Below are 21148 nucleotides of genomic sequence, written 5' to 3'. Positions count from 1 at the left end.
TTACTTTTTTATATACTAAAAATGATATAATTTAATAAAACAAGCAAAATGTAATTTGTCATATGAGTTATGCATGAATACACGTGAACATCTCAATTGTCAGTCAAGCAATGAATTAATGCGTACATTAAATAATTATATTTTATATACTGACAACAATAAGAAACATGAATAAATGACTAAAAGAACAAATAAAAGTAACCATCACACAATAAACCATATGCAATAATTGTTGCATGTACAATTCAACAACACATGAAACAAATTTTTATTCAAACTACAAGCATGTATTTACAGGCGCTGAGCCCCACATACTGCCATCTCAACACAGCGGTTCCCATTCTGCGGCTTTACTCTGAAGAATTCACCAGAGCTGACCGTGCCTTCGTGCCGGAGCTTGTTCTGCGCTGCGCTTCACAATCAAAGAGAGATGGAGGGACTCATAAGGGCAGATGGAGAGATGGAGGGACTCATAAGGGCAGATGGAGAGATGGAGGGACTCATAAGGGCAGATGGAGAGATGGAGGGACTCATAAGGGCAGATGGAGAGATGGAGGGACTCATAAGGGCAGATGGAGAGATGGAGGGACTCATAAGGGCAGATGGAGAGATGGAGGGACTCATAAGGGCAGATGGAGTGATGGAGGGACTCATAAGGGCAGATGGAGAGATGGAGGGACTCATAAGGGCAGATGGAGAGATGGAGGGACTCATAAGGGCAGATGGAGAGATGGAGGGACTCATAAGGGCAGATGGAGAGATGGAGGGACTCATAAGGGCAGATGGAGTGATGGAGGGACTCATAAGGGCAGATGGAGAGATGGAGGGACTCATAAGGGCAGATGGAGAGATGGAGCGTCTCATCCATGGCACCGTTTCCAGGATTCAGCTCTGGGCTCCTCATCCTCAGTGCTCACACCAGTCTGAATAAAAACATGTTTAGTTACTTTATAGATTTGTTTATTTACCTTATTTACAGCACATTTGTCTAATGTCAACAGTGTTGACAACAGTGAATTAACGTTATCATATAATAATGCCATATACATCACTCAGATGTCTTTTTCATGTTGTGATGTGCTCATCTGCAATATGTCAATACTTACAATATTTTCCTTTCAGATGTAAATAGACATTTTTAATAAGCGTGTTTAAGATGTATATGGTTATGTAAATCCACTTTAGAGACGTTACGTGTGCTTAGAGCTCCCCTGTTAGCTAGCTATACAAAACATGTTTTTACAGCAAAATCACAACTATACTGTACTGTCTAGTCTCAGCCTCAGACGTCACGCCCACGGAACGTTGGCTAAACGTCTGATGCATATGGTACACTTAACTGGAAACACTTCAGGAATGTCGAAGTCGTCATCTGATTGGTTGAATTTTATCGGATTTCCGGGGGGCGCGAGTGTCGCGTTTGATTTCGGTCAGCCGGGAAACAAAGTGCAGACGTGTGATTGCGGAAGAAAAACTGTTGTGTTTACATGAGTGACAATGAGCATTTATCAAGATCAGCTAAACGTAGGATTCTTAAAAGTACGCGAGGTTCACGGCATAGACTCTTGAAGTTTTCTTCTCCTTCTTTGATTTTCTATGCTGACTGACTTGTTGCACGCCGGTCTGTTGTTGTGGGGACACGCTGAACGAAACGAACTGTAATTGGTTGTTTTACATGTCGATCAAATGGCCTTATGGGCGGGCCTTGGCCAAAGAAAGCAGCCGTCAGTCTGAAGGTCTGGCTACGCGAGACTATTATGGGAGGGTCTTTGTCTTCCCAGGTGTGAAACACATCAATATTTATGATGATTGACGCCTCCTCGTAGAGAGCTTTCTTACACAAAATATGTCTTACAAATTTTAAATCAATATATTATTTTATGTGAATGAGTGGGCAGAATGATTTTCACATCGTTTTGAAACAAAAACTCTAGACTACGTGATACAATTTTCAAAAGTCTTGTGAACAAATAGTCAGTATGGGTTTTATGGCCTTATTTCCGTGACAATTCTTTTAGTTTTTTTCACAAACCACGCATAAACGTAATTTTCTCAAAACTACAAACTTTTACATACAGTAATGATCAGAATTAGCACCCTTAGTAAATATGATCAAAAATGGCTGTAAAAAATAAATTTTTGATCTTTCATTCAAAAACTGTGCAAAAATCTAACCTTTCATTGAAGTACAGGAATTGAAAGTGGGGGGTAAATCTTATTATGAAATAAATGCTTTTCTCCAAAACACGCTGGCCATAATTATTGGCTCCCTGTTATTAAATACTTTTTGCAATCTCCTTTTGCCAAGATAACAGCTCTGAGTTTTCTTCTATAATGACTGATGAGTTTGGAGAACAACTGATAAGAGATCAGAGACCATTCCTCCATACAGAATCTCTCCAGATCCTTCAGATTCACAAGTTCATGTTCAGTTCACCCCACTCATTTTCTATAGGGTTACGTTTAGGGGCCTGGGACGGTCATGGCAGAAGCTTCATTTTGTGCTCGGTTTCCCATTTTTGTGTTGATAAAGATGGATGTTTTTCAGACCGCTGTCCTGGTGGAAGATCCAACCACGGCCCATTATAGGATTTCTAGCAGACGCAGTCAGGATTTCCAAAATACCATATATCTGAACAAGATGTCCAGGACCTCCAGGACAAAAATAGGCCCACAACATATAAGATCCATCAATATATAACTGTATGCATGGGGTACTTTTTATCCCTGTTTGCACCAAAAACATCTGGTGGGTTTGCTGCCAAAAAGCCCTTTTTTGAGCATAGAATCCGGTCCCTTTTGAAGTTCCAGTCATGTCTGACAACTGAATTGCTGGAGTTTATTTCTGGAGGAGCGAGGAGGATTTTTCTTGAAACCCTCCCAAACAACATGTGGTGATGTAGGGGTTGTTTGAAATAGTTCTTTAGCCTTTCTGACCCCCAAGACTCAAGTAATCTCTGCAATTCTCCATCTGTGATCCTTGGAGAGTCTTTAGCCACTCAAATTTTCCTCCTCACTGTGCATTAAGACAATATAGACACACTTCCTCTTCCTGGCAGATTCGTAACATCTTTAGTTGATTGGAACTTCTTAATTATTGCCCTGATGGTCAAAATAGGGATTTTCAATTCTTTAACAATTTTCTTACAGCCACTCTCTATTTTGTGATGCTCAACAATCTTTTGATGCACATCAGAACTATGTTCTTTGGTTTTACTCATTGTTATGAATGATTAAGTGAATTTGGCCTTTGTGTTTCCTCATATTTAAACTCCTGTGAAACAAGAAGTCATAGCTAGACAATTTCATGTTCCTAGTCACCCTGGTGGGCTAAAAAAAGGTACATATTAATGGGAATATACTTTAGAGATATTTTACTCATAAAACATTCTAGGGGTGCCAATAATTGTGGCGAACGTGTTTTGGAGAAAAATATTTATTTCATAATGTCATTTGAAATAAATATTGGTGCGTCCCCAAAATGCATACACTCTACAGGTCCAGAGGAGAATCAAGGATGATCAATTAAGGTAAAAGGGGTGGAGCCACCTTAACTCAAAGTTGTACAAATTGGCAAAGCCAAGCGCTGGTGTGTGTTGTGGTGTTTGTGTCACAATTTGTTAGAATGGGGTTTCTGAAAGTTGTCTTAGTGGTGGTTGTGATCTTTGCATTTGATCTGCCTGATGTCTTGGGAAGTTTGAGGTACAGTCCTAGTCCAAGAAGCATGGGGCCAAAATCAGATCCAGCTTCCAGAAGTCCTGCCCTTTCTCCTCTAGGGCTCTGGAACCCTTTGCAAGTGGCTTCTCAGTTTCAGAGTCCTTTGGGTTCTGACTCCAAAAGCCTTGCACAGGAGCCTTTTGGCCTTCAGGAGAAGCAGCTGTTGCAGGGTCCAGTGAAGCCTTTGGATTGGAGGTATCCCATCGTTCCAGAGGTGCAGAGCGAGTTGGCGGTGGACTTCCAGTTGAGGCAACCCATGACTCCCAGCAGCGTTGCGGTTCAATGTGGCGAGAACCGGGTTCTCGTAGAGGTCCAGCAGGACTTTTTCAGCAATGGTCAGTTGATCCAGCCAACTGGTCTGTCTTTAGGTGGATGTCCTGTTGTTGGTCAGGATCCTGGGTCAAGAGTGCTCATCTTGGAGTATGAATTACAGGACTGCAACAGCGTGCTGATGGTAAGAACAGATGCATCTTAATGGGTTATTTTGTGGCAGAGGACCTTTTCAAGGAAAGTCAGTTTACTTGGTTTTACAATGTCAGGGCAGCTAAGACCAATTTTTATCTATTTGAATGGGTAAATCCTGAATTTTCAAGCTACTTGCCTTTAAATAACCCTTCAAACCAACATCTTATGTAAACTATCCCATAAATGGTATGTAAGGAGCTTAAGAAACAAGAACACTAAATCTTGGGCCTTAATAGTGTTAAAGCTAGTTTTTACCCTGGAACCGCAAAATGTTCAATCCTTAGTGCATGTCTCCAAAACATTGACTATCTCTGGCAACACCTGAGCCTCTCAGGGCAGCTGTGGTGATGAGAAGAATTTACTAATTTTTTTTTTTTTTTTTTTTTTGTAACACTTTATTTCGATAGTCCACTTTAGACATTATACTAACTATAAGTAACTTAGCAGCTACATGTCAACTAACTGTCATTAGAGTATTAGAAGACTGTCTGCTTAATATCTGCTAACACTTTATTTTGTTGGTACCCCAACAGACACTCTACTAACTATAAGTAACTTAGCAACTACAAGTCAACTTGTTCTTCTAACCCGAACCCTAACACCTAACCATAACCTACCAGTCTACTACAGTCTACTAATACTCTGACAGTTAGTTGACATGTTGTTGAAAAGTTACTTATAGTTAGTAGAATGTCTAAAGTGACTATCGAAATAAAGTGTAACTTTTTTTTTTTTTTTTTTTTTTTTTTTTGAAATTCAACCATATTGCACAGTGCACGTTCTCCCATTCATAGCAATATGAGTGCACGGTTTTGTGTATGTAAAGTCTTTAGGATAACCATCTTGGTAACCACAATCTTTTTACAGATGAATGAGGATGAGCTTGTCTACACCTTCTCTCTTACCTACACCCCTGAGGCGCTTGCAGGTACTCCGATTACCCGAGCTGATGGGGCAATTGTTGGTGTTAAATGCCATTATCAAAGGTACGGTATCTCTGTGACTTTCTGCACTTTCTCGTGCAACTGGGATACCATTTAATGGGTACTTTCATGAACCGCAGGATCCAAAATGTAAGCAGTGACGCCTTGAGGCCAACATGGGTCCCTTATGCCTCAACAGAGGCTGGTGAAGAAGTCTTGCTGTTCTCCCTGAAGATCATGATGGGTTGGTACAGGTTTTCTTTCAATAAAATAAACCTTAACCCTTGCTATTGTGGCGGTGCCTAAAATGTTTTTTTGTGTAGATGATTGGTCCTATCAGAGGCCTTCATACTCCTATTTCCTGGGTGGTGTTATTAACATCGAGGCATCTGTGAAGCAGTACAATCATGTGCCTCTGCGTGTGTTTGTGGACCGTTGTGTGGCCACTCAAGCACCTGATGTGAACTCTCTTCCGAGATATTCCTTCATTGAGAATCACGGGTAAGATCATGCACCTTGATTTGGTAGGACTGTTTAAGTTGCTTTTTGTAACCACATTGTCACAGAGTCATGGGTAAGGTGTAGTTGCTTGATGCTCTACAGTTGACATTCATGAGTTGCTCTTTGTGATGGTTTTGTCGTCAGGTGCTTTGTGGATGCCAAAACTACAGCTTCCAGCTCCCGCTTCATGCCTCGGTCCCAGGTTGACAAGATCCAGTTCCAGCTGGAGGCGTTCATGTTCCAGGAGGGCAACAATCCTTCTGTATGTACTATGAATATCATGAGTTAACTTGACTTCTCCTCCCATCTGCTTTGGTTTTGTGACTTGTCTGTCATCCCTTGCAGATCTACATAACATGTATTCTGAAGGCAACTATTGCTTCTGCACCCAGTGACGCTCAGCGCAAATCCTGTTCCTTTGCCAATGGGTACGTGAGTTGTGTGGGGTTTTTTTTGGGGGGGATGGAGGATTAAGTTGACTTTTTCTATGTGGAAGGTTCCATTTCTTTTGTGTTGCAGGTGGTTTGCTGCTGATGGAAACGACCAAGTTTGTGGTTGCTGTGACTCAACATGTGGTCCTGATGGTGTATTTGCTGCTTCACCCTATGGAGGTTGGTAGCATTTGCTCTTTCTAAGGTTGCTTTTGATTCAAGTGCTCTAAATTGGCTTTTTTCCTTATCTTTAGGCATTCAGTGGGAAGGCAAGGCCTCACTTGGTCCTGTAATGGTTCAAGGGCAAAAGAGAGGTTCTCAATAAAACTGACAAATCAATCCTTGGTTGTACCTGACTTGTCATTTTGCTGCATGTCTGATTGAACTTTCAGAATGAGGCAATTTTTGAAAGCCAAAAGCAATGTGGCGAAACCGATAGTTGTCCTGTACTTCAAGTCCCATATAGCATCTGTTCCCAACGGGGGGGTTACGGCCCACAAGGGGGCCTCAGCGAGCTCTGTAGGGGGGGGTCGCGTCATATTTTGAAATGTTTTGAGCAATGACTATTAAAAGTCCTTAACTTTTTTTTGGTTCAATTTATATGAGCCAGTTCATCATGAATCCATTTTCAATCCGTGTTGTCTGATCCTGAACCACTATGGTACACCTATAGTAAGTATTTACATGGGACTATTTTACACTGGTTCGGATTGCTGTGGAGTAGCCCAGTGCCTGCGTGACTCGTCAAAGACGTACACAGAGGTAGTTCCGGCTACAATGTTCTTCCGAAAGACGCATTCTGTTAATAAATGCAAGTTTATTATCGCTTGCTATAGCGCCAAAAGCGTAAAAAATAAAGCCTCACAAATAACTTGCAAGTATTGAGAAAGCAGTCATTTAGTAATAGCCTATATTCTTTTTACCTACACACCACTGTGGATATTTTTGTTTTTGGATTTCAAATAGGGCCAAAATATAGGCTTCTCCTAGGCTTACGTTTATAATTTACAAAGGGCCTAATGATGTTTTTGTCATTCTATTTTCAATATTATAGGCTATGTGCATAAACATCTGGTTATAGTAAGCATACCGTTTGTAAACAACATTTTGTCTTCCTAGCTGCAAGCTTACAAGAGCGATAATATCATTAAATGTGAAGGGGGGGCCCTAAAATATTTTCTTGGGAAAAAGGGGGTCTCAGACAAAAAAAGGTTGAGAACCACTGCCATATAGCATGCAAACATAGGGTTCCCGAGGTTATTAACTTTACTTTCTCCATAGGGAGTTTTAAATGATGAACCTATAAGACCGCTAGTGAAAGCTCAAGGTTATGCTTTTGAAGTAATTAGTTTGTTACAATTTGTTTGACAGAAGAATTCCTGGTGAAAATCATTACCACTGAGTCATTTATACAGCGCTTTCATTTGTACTACTGTACACCAAAGCGCTTCACAATCATATCAGGGGATATCTCCTCAACCACCACCAGTGTGCAGCTTCCACTTAAATGTAACTTGACACCCTTGCCTCATTTAGTATACGTCATTCTATGAATGTGCAAATGAGCCCTGCCTCCATTCACAGCAGCTCAGAGATCCACTCGTTGACGATCACACATTGGCCTGATTGGTTACATGGTAGTTTGTGATGTCAAACACTTGCGATTTCAAACCGTGTTTGAGACTGTATTTGGTTCACTGCAGTTTTAAGGAGAAAATACTCAATGGTGTTGAGTTATGAATATGCACATGGTTTGTCTTAAAGCATATTTAAAAACCCCACAGAGACATTTAAACCACATTAAAAGCTTGATTTTTCACCGCAGAGGGGAAACAACTGATTGTCATTACAACTTGATGTTTGGATGTTAAAGTGGGGAAGTAGCTTGAATGCAAGCCCTGTTCCCTGGTGTCACTGGTTGGCATTGTACAGCTCATAGACTTGAGCTTGCTGTGAGTGACACATTCAAAGAAATTGGAGCAACTGATCATTTCAAAATCCTCATGGATAAACTTTATTTGCTCTACCACACATCCAGCAAAAATAAAATGGAACGGAAAGAGTTTGTAACGAAGGGCACATTTGAAGTGGCTTTTGAATCAGGGTAGCCTTTGTCGTGCCCCGATGACGCAATCGGCCTTTGAATGCAGCCTCCGAAGGCTGCAGCTTTGAATTGGGACACACCTACAGTCAACAATGTTCAAAAGGGACCATCAAAATAAAGTGTTACCCATCTTGTGATTTCGGGGCATGCCAGTTTCCAAACACGATGCATGATGGGATACGCTTAGCCTTGAATACCTCCAAAGCGGTATTCGAGATGGTGTGGGTTTAGTGGACATTAAGGTCACTGAGCTTTGGTATTTTTAAGACATGGGACAGTCTTGTGCACGCACTTCCTGTCAAATGCACGTGTGGTCAAGTGGCCAAGACATCAAGTGTGGATTTGTGCACAGGCACTTTGGTTCTCTTATCTGAAACATTGAGGGGGTATTTACATGACACAATTTTCAAATAAAAACTTAGGCATGGTTCATTTACATGACAACAGTGTTTTGAAGTCAAGTCATCTTCATTTATATAGCGCTTTTAACAATGGATTGTTTCAAAGCAGCTTTACAGAGATAAACATATAATTTAAGGTAACAGATTGTTTTGGCGTTATAGCGGTTCTTGAATAATGTTACTTCCAGCTAAAGTTAACTTTGATTGATTCACCTCCGTCGAAATGATCAGACTTTAAACGCGAACCTGTGATTAACGCTGACGGCGTTCACATGCTCATTCAGAATTCTATAGTTATGTGCTTTTTAAAATCTGTGCGCAGGTTTGTAATTCATACAACCCAGCCTAAACAAACTACTTTTCTTGCCTATAAATTTTGATACAAAATTTTGTTTTATTTTATCACTTCGGGGTACGCGAGCCGGAATTCACAACGCTTTGATACTTGTATACCGTGTATATCATTACCGTGTATACCGTGTACACAACAAAAACTTGAATTTGTGCAAAAGTACATTATGCGCATGCATATTACATGTTCAGTCTATAGAGTGTTGGAGGACCAAGACCAAGTCACTGCTGGTTCCTTCTGGATTTTCCTATGATACTTTGACGTTCTGTTCTACAACATACACACCAAATGGGTTCTCTAATTAAAAACATTCAATTTTCTAAAATGAACATGCTGCATCAATTTGCGCTATAGGTGTGTAGAACAAAATTGTCACATTGAAAAACCCCATAGGAAATCTTCAAATGAACCAGCAGCAAATTAGTCTGTACAAGTCAACGAGTTGAATAAGCAACCAAGTATCAAAATATGCAGAGACAAGAGAAATATGAAAAGACTGACTACATTACAACACCCACAGTGCTTAATGGGACAAGGTGTACCCGGCAGAGTTCTTTTGGAAAGATTTGTTTGCCAATTTAAGAGCATTTAATTTCAGATGAGACGTTAAACCGAGGTCCTGACTCTTTGTGGTCATTAAAAATCCCATGTCACTTCTGGTAAAGAGTAGGGGAGTAACCCCAGTGTCCTGGACAAATCCCCTCCATTAGCCCTTGCCAATCACGGCCTCCTAATAATCCCCATGCATTGAATTTGCTCTATAACTCCTCTCCACCTATAGCTGGTGTGTGGTGAGCGCACTGGTACCATTGTACTGTGGCTGCTGTCGCATCATCCAAGTGGATGCTGCACACTGGTGGTGGTTGAGGAGATATCCCCTGATATGATTGTGAAGCACTTTGGGTGTACAGTAGTACAAATGAAAGCACTGTATAAATGCCTCAGTGGAATTCTTCTGTTAAACAAATTGTAACAAACTAACTGCTTCAATAGCATAACCTTGAGCTTTCACTAGCGGTCTTTAAAGGGGTCATATAATGATACATGCACTTTTACAAGTTGATTATACTGAAATGTGTTGGCAGTGCCTTTACACAACCATCATAAAATACAAATATATGTTTATTCTTATATATGTTTTGGTAAATGGACTGCATTTATATAGCGCTTTCACAGACCCAATGGCAACCAAAGCGCTTTACATATTGCCTCACATTCACACACCGACGGCGGTGTCAGCCATGCAAGGCACCATCCAGCTCGTCGGGAGCAGCTGGGGTTAGGTGTCTTGCTCATGGACACCTCGACACTTGGTCAGGTGGAACCGGGGATTGAACCACCAACCTTCCGGTTTGTAGACAACCTACATGAATAACTGAGCCTTGTTTTCTTGTCTCAAATCAAGCCGTTGGATGCCCCTCCCACGATTGTTGATTGACAGCAGCATTTCAACAGACCCACCCTCGCGAGCGATTTGTCAATCATATTCCACACGGACTGTCTTTGAGCAGAATGGCATCTAAGCGATTGTGGTGTTCTGTTCTTGGGTGCAATAAGGAACACGGCAGTCATTTTAATGTTCCTAAATCCGAACCGCTGAAGACACAGTGGCTGAGTTGTTTACGAATGGAATATTCCCCACGAACAACGTCACTGCTTTAATGTTTGCGCGAATCACCTCAACAGACTGCTTTATAAACGAGGATCAGTATAAAGCTGGTTTTGCTAAGAAGCTGCTCCTGGATAAAGGATCGGTACCAACGATTCGTGTTCCTGCTGAACCTCCAGAAGAACTGAAGTGAGTGTAACGTTTTATCAACCTTTATATTAATCTTTGCAAATCGCTTGCACGCTTCACGATGAATGCGCCTAAGGTTTACACTAAGGGTACATTAAGGCATGTTTGCTATGTACGACGTTCTCAATATAATTCATAATCCCACGTTTATAGTGAACAAGGCGTTATGGTTATTGTGTTACAAACGGTGTATGCACAGAACAGAGGGGCGGGGTGAGCAGAGCTCATCATCATTTAAAAGCATATGCACTGAAACGGCATGCTGAAAACAAAGCTGTTTTTGACCAGGTAAAATTAGTGTTCTTACAATACTAACGAGAATTTAATTAAAGTATATTACAAACTTTTAATTTAGACCCAAAAGAATCATATTAGCTTGTACAAAAGTGGCATTATATGACCCCTTTAAAAAGTTCATTATCATTCCCTATGGAGAAAAGAGAAGTTAATAACTTGGGCAACCCGATGGTTGCATGCTATATGGGACTTGAAAAGTACAGGACGTCTATCAGTTTTACCACATTGGCAGATTGAGAAACCTTTTCAAGGCAAAAGTAGTTAAACCAGACATGCAGCAAAATGACAAGTCAGGTACAACCAAGGATTGATTTGCCAGTTTTATTGAGAACCTCTCTTTTGCCCTTGAACCATTACAGGACCAAGTGAGGCCTTGCCTTCCCACTGAATGCCTAAAGAGAAGAAAAAATCCAAGTTAAAGCACTTGAATCAAGAGCAACCTTAGAAAGAGCAAATGCTACCAACCTCCATAGGGTGAAGCAGGAAATGCACCATCAGGACCACATGTTGAGTCACAGCAACCACAAACTTGGTCGTTTCCATCAGCAGCAAACCACCTGCAACAAAACAAAGACATAGAACCTTCACCATGAGAAAAGTCTCCCCCCCCCCCCCCCCCCCAAAAAAAAAACCTCACGTACCCATTGGCAAAGGAACAGGATTTGCGCTGGGCGTCACTGGGTGCAGAAGCAATAGTTGCCTTCAGAATACATGTTATGTAGATCTGCAAGAGATGACAGACAAGTCACAAAACCAAAGCAGATGGGAGGAGAAGTCAAATTAACTCATGATATTCATAGTACATACAGAAGGATTGTTGCCCTCCTGGAACATGAACGCCTCCAGCTGGAACTGGATCTTGTCAACCTGGGACCGAGGCATGAAGCGGGAGCTGGAAGCTGTAGTTTTGGCATCCACAAAGCACCTGACGACAAAACCATCACAAAGAGCAACTCATGAATGTCAACTGTTGAGCATCAAGCAACTAGACCTTACCCATGACTGTGACAATGTGGTTACAAAAGGCAACTTTAACGGTCTTACTGCATCAAGGTCCATGATCTTACCCGTGATTCTCAATGAAGGAATATCTCGGAAGAGAGTTCACATCAGGTACTTGAGTGGCCACACAGCTGTCCACAAACACACGCAGAGGCACATGATTGTACTGCTTCACAGATGCCTCGATGTTAATAACGCCACCCAGGAAATAGGAGTATGAAGGCCTCTGATAGGACCAATCATCTACACAAAAAAACATTTTAGGCACCGCCACAATAGCAAGCGTTAAGGTTTATTTTATTGAAAGAAAACCTGTACCAACCCATCATGATCTTCAGGGAGAACAGCAAGACTTCTTCACCAGCCTCTGTTGAGGCATAAGGGACCCATGTTGGCCTCAAGGCATCACTGCTTACATTTTGGATCCTGCGGTTCATGAAAGTACCCATTAAATGGTATCCCAGTTGCACGAGAAAGTGCAGAAAGTCACAGAGATCCTGTACCTTTGATAATGGCATTGAACACCAACAATTGCCCCATCGGCTCGGGTAATCGGAGTACCTGCAAGCGCCTCAGGGGTGTAGGTAAGAGAGAAGGTGTAGACAAGCTCATCCTCATTCATCTGTAAAAAGATTGGGGTTACCAAGAGGGTCATGCCAAAGACTTTACATACACCAAGAGCAAGAGAAGGTGCAATATGGTGGAATTCCTAAAGAGCAAATCACCAATTAGTAAATTCTTCTCATCACCACAGCTGCCCTCAGAAGCTCCGGTGTTGCCAGAGATAGTCAATGTTTTGGAGACATGCACTAAGGATTGAACATTTTGCTGTTCCAGGGTAAAAACTAGCTTTAAAACTATTAAGGCCCAAGATTTAGTGTTCTTGTTTCTTAAGCTCCTTTCATACCATTGATGGGATAGTTTACATCAGATGTTGGTTTGAAGGGTTATTTGAAGGCAAGTAGCTTGAAAATTCAGGACTTACCCATTCAAATAGATAAAAATTGGTCTTAGCTTGCCTGGCATTGTAAAATCAAGTGAATTGACTTTCTTTGAAAAGGTCCTCTGCCACGAAAAAATAACCCATTAAGATGTATCTGTTCTTACCATCAGCACGCTGTTGCAGTCCTGTAATTCATACTCCAAGATGAGCACTCTTGACCCAGGATCCTGACCAACAACAGGACATCCACCTAAAGACAGACCAGTTGGCTGGATCAACTGACCATTGCTGAAAAAGTCCTGCTGGACCTCGACAAGAACCCGGTTCTCGCCACATTGAACCGCTACACTACTGGGAGTCACGGGTTGCCTCAACTGGAAGTCCACCGCCAACTCGCTCTGCACTTCGGGAACGATGGGATACCTCCAATCCAAAGGCTTCACTGGACCCTGCAACAGCTGCTTCTCCTGAAGGCCAAAAGGCTCCTGTGCAAGGCTTTTGGAGTCAGGACCCAAAGGACTCTGAAACTGAGAAGCCACTTGCAAAGGGTTCCAGAGCCCTAGAGGAGAAAGGGCAGGACTTCTGGAAGTTGGAGCTGATTTTGGCCCCATGCTTCTTGGACTAGGACTGTACCTCAAACTTCCCAAGACATCAGGCAGATCAAATGCACTGATCACAACCACCACTAAGACAACTTTCAGGAACCCCATTCTAACAAATTTTGACACAAACACCAGCACTTGGCTTTGCCAATTTGTACAGCTTTGAGTTAAGTTGGCTCCACCCCTTTTACCTTAATTGATTATCCTTGATTCTCCTCTGGACCTGTAGAGTGGCACAGGAAGACATCTATATAGGATACAAGGGAAAGTGGGAAAAGACACACACACGACCAGATCTAGACAGGAAGAAATTGTGCTGACTAGGATGAGGTTGGGTCATACAAAGCTGAATAGTACACTGTTCTTAATGAGAAAGCATGGTGATGGAAATTGTGAGTATTGCCACAGCCATACACCTGGGGTGTATTCCAGAAAGCAAGGTTAACTTACCGTCAGATAAACCTTGAACTCTTGGTTGGTTAACCCCAAACTTGCTTACTCTGGGTATGTCAGTTCCAAAACACCTATGTTGAGTTAGTTTAATCAACCTCCTATTGGTAACCCAGAGTTAATGCGCGCGCACGACGAGTACATAAAGACATTTTCAATGGATCGCCGATTTCAGGAGTCACCATGGAAACCAATGGAGAAAAAAAGCGAGCTACATACGATACTTCGGTGAAACTGAGTTGGAGGTTTTAATGCTTGCTTATGAAGACTATAGCCTAAGCCCATTATAAAAAAAAATAATAAATAAAAAAGCAATACTGCTGCATCAGCAAAAGAAAGTTGGCTTGGCAAATAATAATGGACAGAGTAAATGCTTGAGTTTAGAAAATTATAAATGGGGTATATTCCCTTTGTGGGTCACAATGAAAGGGGAAAATAGCCTACCCCATTTATAATTTGTGACGCAAAAATTTTTTGGGGGCATGTAGTAAAAATAGACAAGTATTTACTTGTTGGCCTCCATACATTTCTTAATATTAGAGTAGTAATGCACATAATTGGCTAGTTATATGTTGGCTTCTCGTTTTGTCAGGTGTAATCCTTCTGGAGCCAGAAGAAGTGTGAGCCAAGTCAAAATGTAACACAAAAACATTCTCCAGCAAGGTAATATTTTCTAAACTTACTAAACTTGTTACTGACATTTAATACTAATTTAGTATTAAATGTAATTTAGTTTTCTATGTAGCCAATAGAAAGAAGGGAGCTGAGGAGCTGGCACTGTCCCTTAATAAAGGGCCACCTGTGGTCGATGGGATTCCAGGGGGGAGTTCGTCAGACTCAGCTACCAAGACAAGTGGCTTAGTAAAATGTAGGTGTACCATATTAATACTTATGATTTATTGATGTTTACACTGTTTTTGTCAGTGTTTTAATAAATAAAATCATCAACACTGTCACCATTTTAAAAAGGCATTTTGAATTCATTTTACAGTCATTGATTCACTTGTGCAGTGTGCACGCTGCTTTGACTGCATATGCTGTATACTGTAATCTTATTACTAGTACTTAGATGCTCCTAATGTCCTTCTTTATTAGTTGTATTTGCTTAAGAATATACATTGAGAATTGAATATGCATGATTATCATGGTTTAATTATCTTGCCGTTGCTGATGGCCACATTGTATTATTGGATCCTCCTGCAACACCACACTCTGTCACAGTTGTAAGTGATTATTGTCTTTAGGTTTCTGTTTGCTAGACCAAGCATCCTTCCTTATTTTCACTGTAGGATGATGATGAAGAGACCACTTCTGCTGTGACAGAAACAGAAAATGTGGGGAGGCCCATATGATGCATAGAATGCATTCCCCCTTTTTTACACAAGAGAATAAATAAATTGTCATTGTCATTTTACAGAATATGGCAGGAGATGTTAATACAGATGAGGGTCCATCTACCTCCACACAGAATCTTAGCAGTGTAAGAAATGTTATGCAGTTCTCCTTCCTCATTTAAATATTTGGTCTGTGTTTGTATTACAGACTTTTTCAGTCTTTCTAGTTGCCTGCCAAAAAGCTGTATAAGGTCCACCTTTAAAAGCAAATCAGAAAAAGTGACATGGAGATGGACCTTATACAGCTTCAAATGGAGGAGAAAAGGCTTAACCTAAAAAAGGCCAGACTTGAAATTGAATTGCTGGAGCACTAGCTTAAGGTGGGAAACAGTATGTAAACATTAGTCTGTCATTTGTTGTTTAATGAAATCTAAAGCAATAAATACAAATGTCTTTTGTTACAGGAAATAAAGAAACAATGAACAACACTTGACTGTTAACTGGTTTTAATTAAAGTGATTTTGGCAAATCATGTCTTGTACCACCCTGCCATCTCTTTGGTCTACTGGGTTCACTGGGGGTTCCTCTTGGCCACATATTACCTAGTTAGTGGGGACCAGTGATGAGGGTGATTTAATGGTTTAAACACCCAAACATTTCGCATCCAAAAAATCTATTGTCACCTGCACATTGATGCTATGCATTGACTTCCTATTTACATAGTCTCCTTCATTGATGGAAGGAGCTTTAATGTGAATGTGGGTTCCATCAATGCACCCAATCACATTTGGGAACCCTGAAATTGAAAGTTATATAATTAGAAACATTTAAAATTATTGTGACTGTATAAAGTAGGGTTAGATTAAGTAGTGCTATATGTAACTAAAATGGTCAGGGGACGCCATGCTCTGTCACCTCTCTGAAACAAACTAACCCTGGAACATAACCTGCTCCGGAGCAGGTTAAGTTCAGAGAGTGAGTTGCTATGACTACTAACATACCCTGAAAGTTACCTCCGTTTTTGGAACCAAAAGTTGAGGTTATCCGCTTACTTACTCTTAAACATACCCGGGTATGTCACATAACCTGCTTTCTGGAATACACCCCAGAGGAAATCAAGGACAAGAAGGCCGGATCATGACAATAACGACGTTACATCACTCAGATGTGTTTTTCATGTTGTGATGTGCTCATCTGCAATATTTATGCAATATTTTCCTTTCAGATGTAAATAGACATTTTAAATAAGCGTGTTTAAGATGTATGGTTAGGTAAATCCACTTTAGAGACGTAACGTTACGTGTGCTTACTGGAGCTCCCCTGTTAGCTAGCTATACATAATAAAACATGTTTTTACAGCAAAATCACAACTATACTATACTGTCTAACTCCTTTACACCTTAAACAGTTAAAACGTTTACTCTATGGTAGTTTAACACATACGATTTAAACACAAGGGACCGTGTTTACTCACATTTGAAAACCCCCGCGTCGCTGATCTCCGTGATGTTTGATAATGACGTATGCTCTCGCATGGCCTCCTGGGATAGAAGAGTACCCATCGCATAGCACTCAAAAATCTGGGCGGAAGAAGTAAGCCATCCGGGAACTTCTCGCCTACTCTTTTATGAATACTGATGTTTCGAACGTACTGCTTCTTTCACGTACTGTTTTCGCCTACTATATAGTAGGAAAGTAGGCATATTCGAACGCACTTTAGGTATACATACGTCCGAATCTCGCGATAATTAGTACGTCACCCAGGTAATTCTCGCCTACTCTTTTATGATTCGTACATACTTTTCGCTCACCTACTCTTTTTCCCATACTATATAGTAGGGAAGTATGCGGTTTGGAACGCAGCCCGTGTCTTTTCCCACTTTGCCTTGTATCCTATATAGATGTCTTCCTGTGCCACTCTACAGGTCCAGAGGAGAATCAAGGATAATCAATTAAGGTAAAAGGGGTGGAGCCAACTTAACTCAAAGCTGTACAAATTGGCAAAGCCAAGTGCTGGTGTTTGTGTCAAAATTTGTTAGAATGGGGTTCCTGAAAGTTGTCTTAGTGGTGGTTGTGATCAGTGCATTTGATCTGCCTAATGTCTTGGGAAGTTTGAGGTACAGTCATAGTCCAAGAAGCATGGGGCCAAAATCAGATCCAACTTCCAGAAGTCCTGCCCTTTCTCCTCTAGGGCTCTGGAACCCTTTGCAAGTGGCTTCTCAGTTTCAGAGTCCTTTGGGTCCTGACTCCAAAAGCCTTGCACAGGAGCCTTTTGGCCTTCAGGAGAAGCAGCTGTTGCAGGGTCCAGTGAAGCCTTTGGATTGGAGGTATCCCATCGTTCCAGAGGTGCAGAGCGAGTTGGCGGTGGACTTCCAGTTGAGGCAACCCGTGACTCCCAGTAGCGTAGCGGTTCAATGTGGCGAGAACCGGGTTCTCGTAGAGGTCCAGCAGGACTTTTTCAGCAATGGTCAGTTGATCCAGCCAACTGGTCTGTCTTTAGGTGGATGTCCTGTTGTTGGTCAGGATCCTGGGTCAAGAGTGCTCATCTTGGAGTATGAATTACAGGACTGCAACAGCGTGCTGATGGTAAGAACAGCTACATCTTAATGGGTTATTTGTTGTGGCAGAGGACCTTTTCAAGGAAAGTCAATTCACTTGATTTTACAATGCCAGGGCAGCTAAGACCAATTTTTATCTATTTGAATGGGTAAGTCCTGAATTTTCAAGCTAATTGCCTTTAAATAACCCTTCAAACCAACATCTGATGTAAACTATCCCATAAATGGTATGAAATGAGCTTAAGAAACAAGAACACTAAATCTTGGGCCTTCATAGTGTTAAAGCTAGTTTTTACCCTGGAACAGCAAAATGTTCAATCCTTAGTGCATGTCTCCAAAACATTGACTATCTCTGGCAACACCTGAACCTCTGAGGGCAGCTGTGGTGATGAGAAGAATTTACTAATTGGTGATTTGCTCTTTAGGAATTCCACCATATTGCACCGTGCACCTTCTCTTGGTCTTGGTGTATGTAAAGTCTTTGGCATGACCCTCTTGGTAACCACAATCTTTTTACAGATGAATGAGGATGAGCTTGTCTACACCTTCTCTCTTACCTACACCCCTGAGGCGCTTGCAGGTACTCCGATTACCCGGGCCGATGGGGCAATTGTTGGTGTTAAATGCCATTATCAAAGGTACGGTATCTCTGTGACTTTCTGCACTTTCTCGTGCAACTGGGATACCATTTAATGGGTACTTTCATGAACTGCAGGATCCAAAATGTAAGCAGTGATGCCTTGAGGCCAACATGGGTCCCTTATGCCTCAACAGAGGCTGGTGAAGAAGTCTTGCTGTTCTCCCTGAAGATCATGATGGGTTGGTACAGGTTTTCTTTCAATAAAATAAACCTTAACCCTTGCTATTGTGGCTGTGCCTAAAATGTTTTTTGTGTAGATGATTGGTCCTATCAGAGGCCTTCATACTCCTATTTCCTGGGTGGTGTTATTAACATCGAGGCATCTGTGAAGCAGTACAATCATGTGCCTCTGCGTGTGTTTGTGGACAGCTGTGTGGCCACTCAAGCACCTGATGTGAACTCTCTTCCGAGATATTCCTTCATTGAGAATCACGGGTAAGATCATGGACCTTGATGCGGTAAGACCGTTAAAGTTGCCTTTTGTAACCACATTGTCAGTCATGGGTAAGGTCTAGTTGCTTGATGCTCTACAGTTGACTTTCATGAGTTGCTCTTTGTAATGGTTTTGTCGTCAGGTGCTTTGTGGATGCCAAAACTACAGCTTCCAGCTCCCGCTTCATGCCTCGGTCCCAGGTTGACAAGATCCAGTTCCAGCTGGAAGCGTTTATGTTCCAGGAGGGCAACAGTCCTTCTGTATGTACTATGAATATCATGAGTTAACTTCTCTTTTCCTCCCATCTGCTTTGGTTTTGTGACTTGTCTGTCATCCCTTCCAGATCTACATAACATGTATTCTGAAGGCAACTTTTGCTTCTGCACCTGGTGATGCTCAGCGCAAATCCTGTTCCTTTGCCAATGGGTACGTGAGGTTTTTTTTGGGGGGGAGGGGGGAGACTTTTCTCATGGTGAAGGTTCTACATCTTTGTTTTGTTGCAGGTGGTTTGCTGCTGATGGAAACGACCAAGTTTGTGGTTGCTGTGACTCAACATGTGGTCCTGATGGTGTATTTGCTGCTTCTCCCTTTGGAGGTTGGTAGCGTTTGCTCTTTCTAAGGTTGCTTTTGATTCAAGTGCTCTAACTTGGCTTTTTTCTTCTCTTTAGGCATTCAGTGGGAAGGCAAGGCCTCACTTGGTCCTGTAATGGTTCAAGGGCAAAAGAGAGGTTCTCAATAAAACTGACAAATCAATCCTTGGTCGTACCTGACTTGTCATTTTGCTGCATGTCTGGTTTAACTACTTTTGGCTTTGACAGTTTCTCATTCTGCCAATGTGGTAAAACTGATTGACGTCCTGTACTTTTCAAGTCCCATATAGCACGCAACCAATGGGTTGCCGAAGTTATTAACTTCTCTTTTCTCCATAGGGAATGATAATGAACCTTTTAAAGGGGTCATATAATGCCATTTTTGTACAAGCTAATATGATTCTTTAGGGTCTAAATTAGGGATGGGAATCGAGAACCGGTTCTTCAGAACTGGTTCCCAGTGAACGAATTCCTTTGAACCGTTAACATGCCTGCTTAACGATTCCACTTATCGGTTCCGCTCGTTGCAAATGTGTCACACACGCGTCATACATATTTTGGTTCAGAACGCAGCAAACATGGCATCGAGGCAGAAGCGCTCGTTTGGATATATATCACACGATAATGAGGTGCCGTCTAGGGCTTAAATCAAACTTCATTCACGCACACATAATATGAAACACTTGCATACGTATACTAAGTAGTCAAACATGTATGTATACTGCTGAATGCTCAAACAAATACATATGAAATGCACAACGACACACCTAAAGTCGCTCGCGCATACACGCAAACTCTACACACACGAGATACGCGAAACTCTCCAGGTCCAGGCACATACTCGTCTGAGACGCGCACACACACACAAACTCTCCACGCACATACTCATATGAGACTCGCGCGCGCGCACACAAACTGTCCACGCACATACTTATATGAGACGTGCGTGCACACACAAACTCAAATGAGACGCGTGCACACAAACTCTCCACGCACATACCGGTACTTATATGAAAAACGCGCGCACACACAAACTCTCCACGCACATACTCATGAGACGCGAGCACACACACACACTCAAACTCGCGCACATACTCAATGAGAGTATGACGGCGCCTCATAACAATATGGTCACTTGCTGCAACACCTGTAAAATTTCCATTTCGTCAAAGGGGGGGACCTCCAATATGCAGAAACATTTGGCCACACAGCATGAACAGACATTAGTCCCATGAAACCTAAACTGGAATGTCACTGTTTCTGTCACTGCGACTTCACGAACAGGTGAACAAGCGCACGTACGCACACATCACTTTTGAAGTAAAATTGAGGATGCAGTGCATGTAATGCATCGATATTTAATTGAACTGAATCGATGACATAATCGTAATCGAACCGAACCGTGAGACCAGTGTAGGTTCACACCCCTAATACTCTGTGCTGTGTCAGCGAGTTAATAATTAACAAACAAATAAGTTATAAGTTCAATAAGTTAATACAAACAAACAAATTTGTACTTATTCCCTCACCCAATGAGAATCGATAAGAGAATCGATAAGGAATCGAATCGATAAGCAATATCGATAATGGAATCGTTAAATTCTTAT

The 21148-nt window shown here is 41.6% G+C and overlaps 4 protein-coding genes across 4 annotated transcripts; 3 read left to right on the top strand and 1 right to left on the bottom strand.

Annotated features, from left to right (window-relative positions):
* Window positions 1–3625: 3625 nt before the first annotated feature.
* On the top strand, window positions 3626–6387 carry LOC130092313 (zona pellucida sperm-binding protein 3-like). Its single transcript, XM_056260144.1, has 8 exons — window positions 3626–4171; window positions 5050–5168; window positions 5246–5349; window positions 5429–5606; window positions 5751–5868; window positions 5952–6034; window positions 6126–6217; window positions 6292–6387. Exons 1-8 carry the CDS (start codon window positions 3626–3628, stop codon window positions 6360–6362), a joined length of 1311 nt encoding a protein of 436 aa, XP_056116119.1. The 3' UTR covers window positions 6363–6387.
* A 4909-nt stretch (window positions 6388–11296) lies between these two features.
* LOC130092312 (zona pellucida sperm-binding protein 3-like) lies at window positions 11297–13678 on the bottom strand. The gene is made up of 8 exons (XM_056260143.1): window positions 13099–13678; window positions 12495–12613; window positions 12314–12417; window positions 12057–12234; window positions 11797–11914; window positions 11631–11713; window positions 11455–11546; window positions 11297–11381 (listed from the first exon to the last, which is right to left on the bottom strand). Exons 1-8 carry the CDS (start codon window positions 13642–13644, stop codon window positions 11311–11313), a joined length of 1311 nt encoding a protein of 436 aa, XP_056116118.1. The 5' UTR covers window positions 13645–13678; the 3' UTR covers window positions 11297–11310.
* Window positions 13679–17345: 3667 nt separating this feature from the next.
* On the top strand, window positions 17346–18511 carry LOC130092341 (uncharacterized; the record flags this gene model as incomplete). Its single annotated transcript, XM_056260181.1, has 2 exons — window positions 17346–17906; window positions 18398–18511. Coding segments are annotated over exons 1-2 (660 nt in total), but the record flags the coding sequence as incomplete, so codon positions are not given.
* A 55-nt stretch (window positions 18512–18566) lies between these two features.
* LOC130092340 (zona pellucida sperm-binding protein 3-like) lies at window positions 18567–19238 on the top strand. The gene is made up of 3 exons (XM_056260180.1): window positions 18567–18697; window positions 18776–18953; window positions 19094–19238. The coding sequence occupies exons 1-3, from the start codon at window positions 18571–18573 to the stop codon at window positions 19236–19238; spliced, it is 450 nt and encodes a 149-aa protein (XP_056116155.1). The 5' UTR covers window positions 18567–18570.
* Window positions 19239–21148: the final 1910 nt, after the last annotated feature.

Source organism: Rhinichthys klamathensis, unplaced genomic scaffold, assembly GCF_029890125.1.
Source record: "Rhinichthys klamathensis goyatoka isolate OS25496 unplaced genomic scaffold, OSU_Roscu_1.1 h1tg000174l_1, whole genome shotgun sequence".
In the NCBI taxonomy this organism is placed as follows: Eukaryota; Metazoa; Chordata; class Actinopteri; order Cypriniformes; family Leuciscidae; genus Rhinichthys; species Rhinichthys klamathensis.
The sequence above is the reverse complement of the archived record's forward strand: the minus strand, read 5'-3'. Positions and strand labels throughout refer to the sequence as shown.

Bases quoted from the DNA above. Each gene is read 5' to 3' on its own strand.
- LOC130092313 (XM_056260144.1), top strand. From the start codon at position 3,626: ATGGGGTTTCTGAAAGTTGTCTTAGTGGTGGTTGTGATCTTTGCATTT. The intron at 4,172-5,049 runs GTAAGAACAGAT...ATCTTTTTACAG, and splicing joins ACTGCAACAGCGTGCTGATG to ATGAATGAGGATGAGCTTGT. The intron at 5,169-5,245 runs GTACGGTATCTC...CATGAACCGCAG, and splicing joins GTTAAATGCCATTATCAAAG to GATCCAAAATGTAAGCAGTG.
- LOC130092312 (XM_056260143.1), bottom strand. From the start codon at position 13,644: ATGGGGTTCCTGAAAGTTGTCTTAGTGGTGGTTGTGATCAGTGCATTT. The intron at 12,614-13,098 runs GTAAGAACAGAT...ATCTTTTTACAG, and splicing joins ACTGCAACAGCGTGCTGATG to ATGAATGAGGATGAGCTTGT. The intron at 12,418-12,494 runs GTACAGGATCTC...CATGAACCGCAG, and splicing joins GTTCAATGCCATTATCAAAG to GATCCAAAATGTAAGCAGTG.
- LOC130092340 (XM_056260180.1), top strand. From the start codon at position 18,571: ATGGGTACTTTCATGAACTGCAGGATCCAAAATGTAAGCAGTGATGCC. The intron at 18,698-18,775 runs GTTGGTACAGGT...TTTTTTGTGTAG, and splicing joins CTCCCTGAAGATCATGATGG to ATGATTGGTCCTATCAGAGG. The intron at 18,954-19,093 runs GTAAGATCATGG...TTTTGTCGTCAG, and splicing joins TCCTTCATTGAGAATCACGG to GTGCTTTGTGGATGCCAAAA.